We start from the raw sequence: 1,902 nt of genomic DNA, 5'->3' as shown, positions 1-1,902 counted from the left end.
CTCTTTAGGTAGATCTAGACAAGACTATACAAAGTAAATTTGATTTGGGTGTTTCACTTAAGCTTTTTTCTTCAACTACAAGGTTGTTCTAGATTTTATGTAATTCATATAACTAAATCGTTCTCTTATGCTAAAGTCTTTCCTTTTCTATGTTTTCTTTGGCTTGAGCTGCCATGGCTTGTTGAACACAAAATCACATTAGTGTTCACATAAACTGTTAATTTCAATATCAATTGTTTTGCTATAATTTCTCAGCCAATATAATTAATTCAATAATAGTAATAAAAAATTACGTTGACTATTGAAATGAAACTCCACCTTTGAAGTATACCATTGAATATAATAGGAGCCATCAAGAGTAGAAAGAACATCAATAGTTTTCAACTATTGTGCTAAATTGTAATTCATATGTGACAAGTCTTGGCCAAACTCTTATACCAAAGATCCATTTGGTGAGACCCCAAACTATTCTAATGCCATATTTCATGTTCAAGGCATACACTCATCTAATCTTCTAAAAAAAACTTCATGAACTTGCATCCAACTTTCTAATGAATTCTTACCAACAAAAGTATTATATTATAAGACACGCTCATTGATCATAACAAATAAAAAACCCTAAACACCATTATAAACTAAAATAGATTTTATAAAATCAAACAAATACTAATTTCAAATGTGGTGCTAGATCAACAATTAGCAAAGCTCTCTATAATGACAAGGGAAACTCAAAAATTGATAATGACCCTAAATAAACATTTAGCAATAATTAAAAAAAACAACAACAAGAAATTGAGAAAGATTAAAGAAACGAATAAATGAACAATTCTACTAATAAATAGTACTTGTAAGTTTGCCAATTACTTTTTAAATAGGAAAATAATTGTTCATATGAAATTAAACAGAATTAATGTCATAATAACCTTTGGACAGAAAAATATATTTGAATGGCCTTTTCATTTTAAAAAAAATCTAAAATTTTAGACAATGAAAATTAATTAGCTAGATTCGTATAAAAATGGCATTATCCGAATGAAAAATCTTCAAAGGTAGGGTTAATAATAGGGTTTAAGAAAGTGATTGAATCTGAGGGGTTTAGAGAGTCGCAGACTCTGTATGTTTTGTGAAATCAAGTTTGAATAACTCCCTGTGTAATTGAAGCGCAAAAGAAAAACACCATTAATGGCGTCACGAGGGAATTCAAAGGGAAAGGGAAAAATGGGCAAGGGTTCCAAGGGCCATGAGAATAAATCACTCACTAAACGCTTCAAAGAATGGACGACATGGACAATGAAGGTGGCTAAGACTACAACCCACTACGGCTTCATTCCACTGATCATTATCATCGGCATGAATTCGGAGCCCAAGCCTCAGCTTGCCCAGCTTCTCAGTCCAGTGTAATTTCGAGCCTTATTGCTCAAATTTCGGAGGGCTATACCTTATTAGAGTCCTCGATATAAGGTATATCGGACGTCTTTATGTTATATGATATTATGTCCTCGACCCAAAGGTATATTGTAAGTCTCTAGAGTTTGTTCCCTCCAAGGCTATTGTTTGTATTATCTAGCCAGGGCGAGGGCTAGGGTTAGGGTTAGGGTTAGGATTGTTGGAGTTGTATTCCTTTTCCTTGTAATCTTATCAACAAATCTATTTTCAACACTGGAAAGGATGAGTTTTCTTTGATACGCAGCTGTGTAATGTTCCAGGGGTTTTAGTTACATTTTAATGGATATGGATCGTGTGGGAGAGATAAGTGTTATAATTTTAGGTCGATTCTTTTCAGCTGTGGTTTTGAATTGAAATGTATGGAATTCTGGTTAGGATTGCTTTCACGAATGATAACTATATAGATGAATGCTTTGTGGTATATGTGTTTTGTGCGTGAACAATTGTGCTGTATCC

The 1,902-nt window shown here is 33.0% G+C and overlaps 1 protein-coding gene across 1 annotated transcript; it reads left to right on the top strand.

Annotated features, from left to right (window-relative positions):
• The first annotated feature begins 1,010 nt into the window (after positions 1–1,010).
• On the top strand, positions 1,011–1,540 carry LOC131057713 (mitochondrial import receptor subunit TOM7-1). Its single transcript, XM_057991876.2, has one exon. It carries the CDS (start codon positions 1,183–1,185, stop codon positions 1,399–1,401), a length of 219 nt encoding a protein of 72 aa, XP_057847859.1. The 5' UTR covers positions 1,011–1,182; the 3' UTR covers positions 1,402–1,540.
• Positions 1,541–1,902: the final 362 nt, after the last annotated feature.

This window comes from Cryptomeria japonica, chromosome 10 (genome assembly GCF_030272615.1).
Source record: "Cryptomeria japonica chromosome 10, Sugi_1.0, whole genome shotgun sequence".
Classification (NCBI taxonomy): domain Eukaryota; kingdom Viridiplantae; phylum Streptophyta; class Pinopsida; order Cupressales; family Cupressaceae; genus Cryptomeria; species Cryptomeria japonica.
This window is presented reverse-complemented; position numbering and strand designations above follow the sequence as displayed.

Bases quoted from the DNA above. Each gene is read 5' to 3' on its own strand.
- LOC131057713 (XM_057991876.2), top strand. From the start codon at position 1,183: ATGGCGTCACGAGGGAATTCAAAGGGAAAGGGAAAAATGGGCAAGGGT.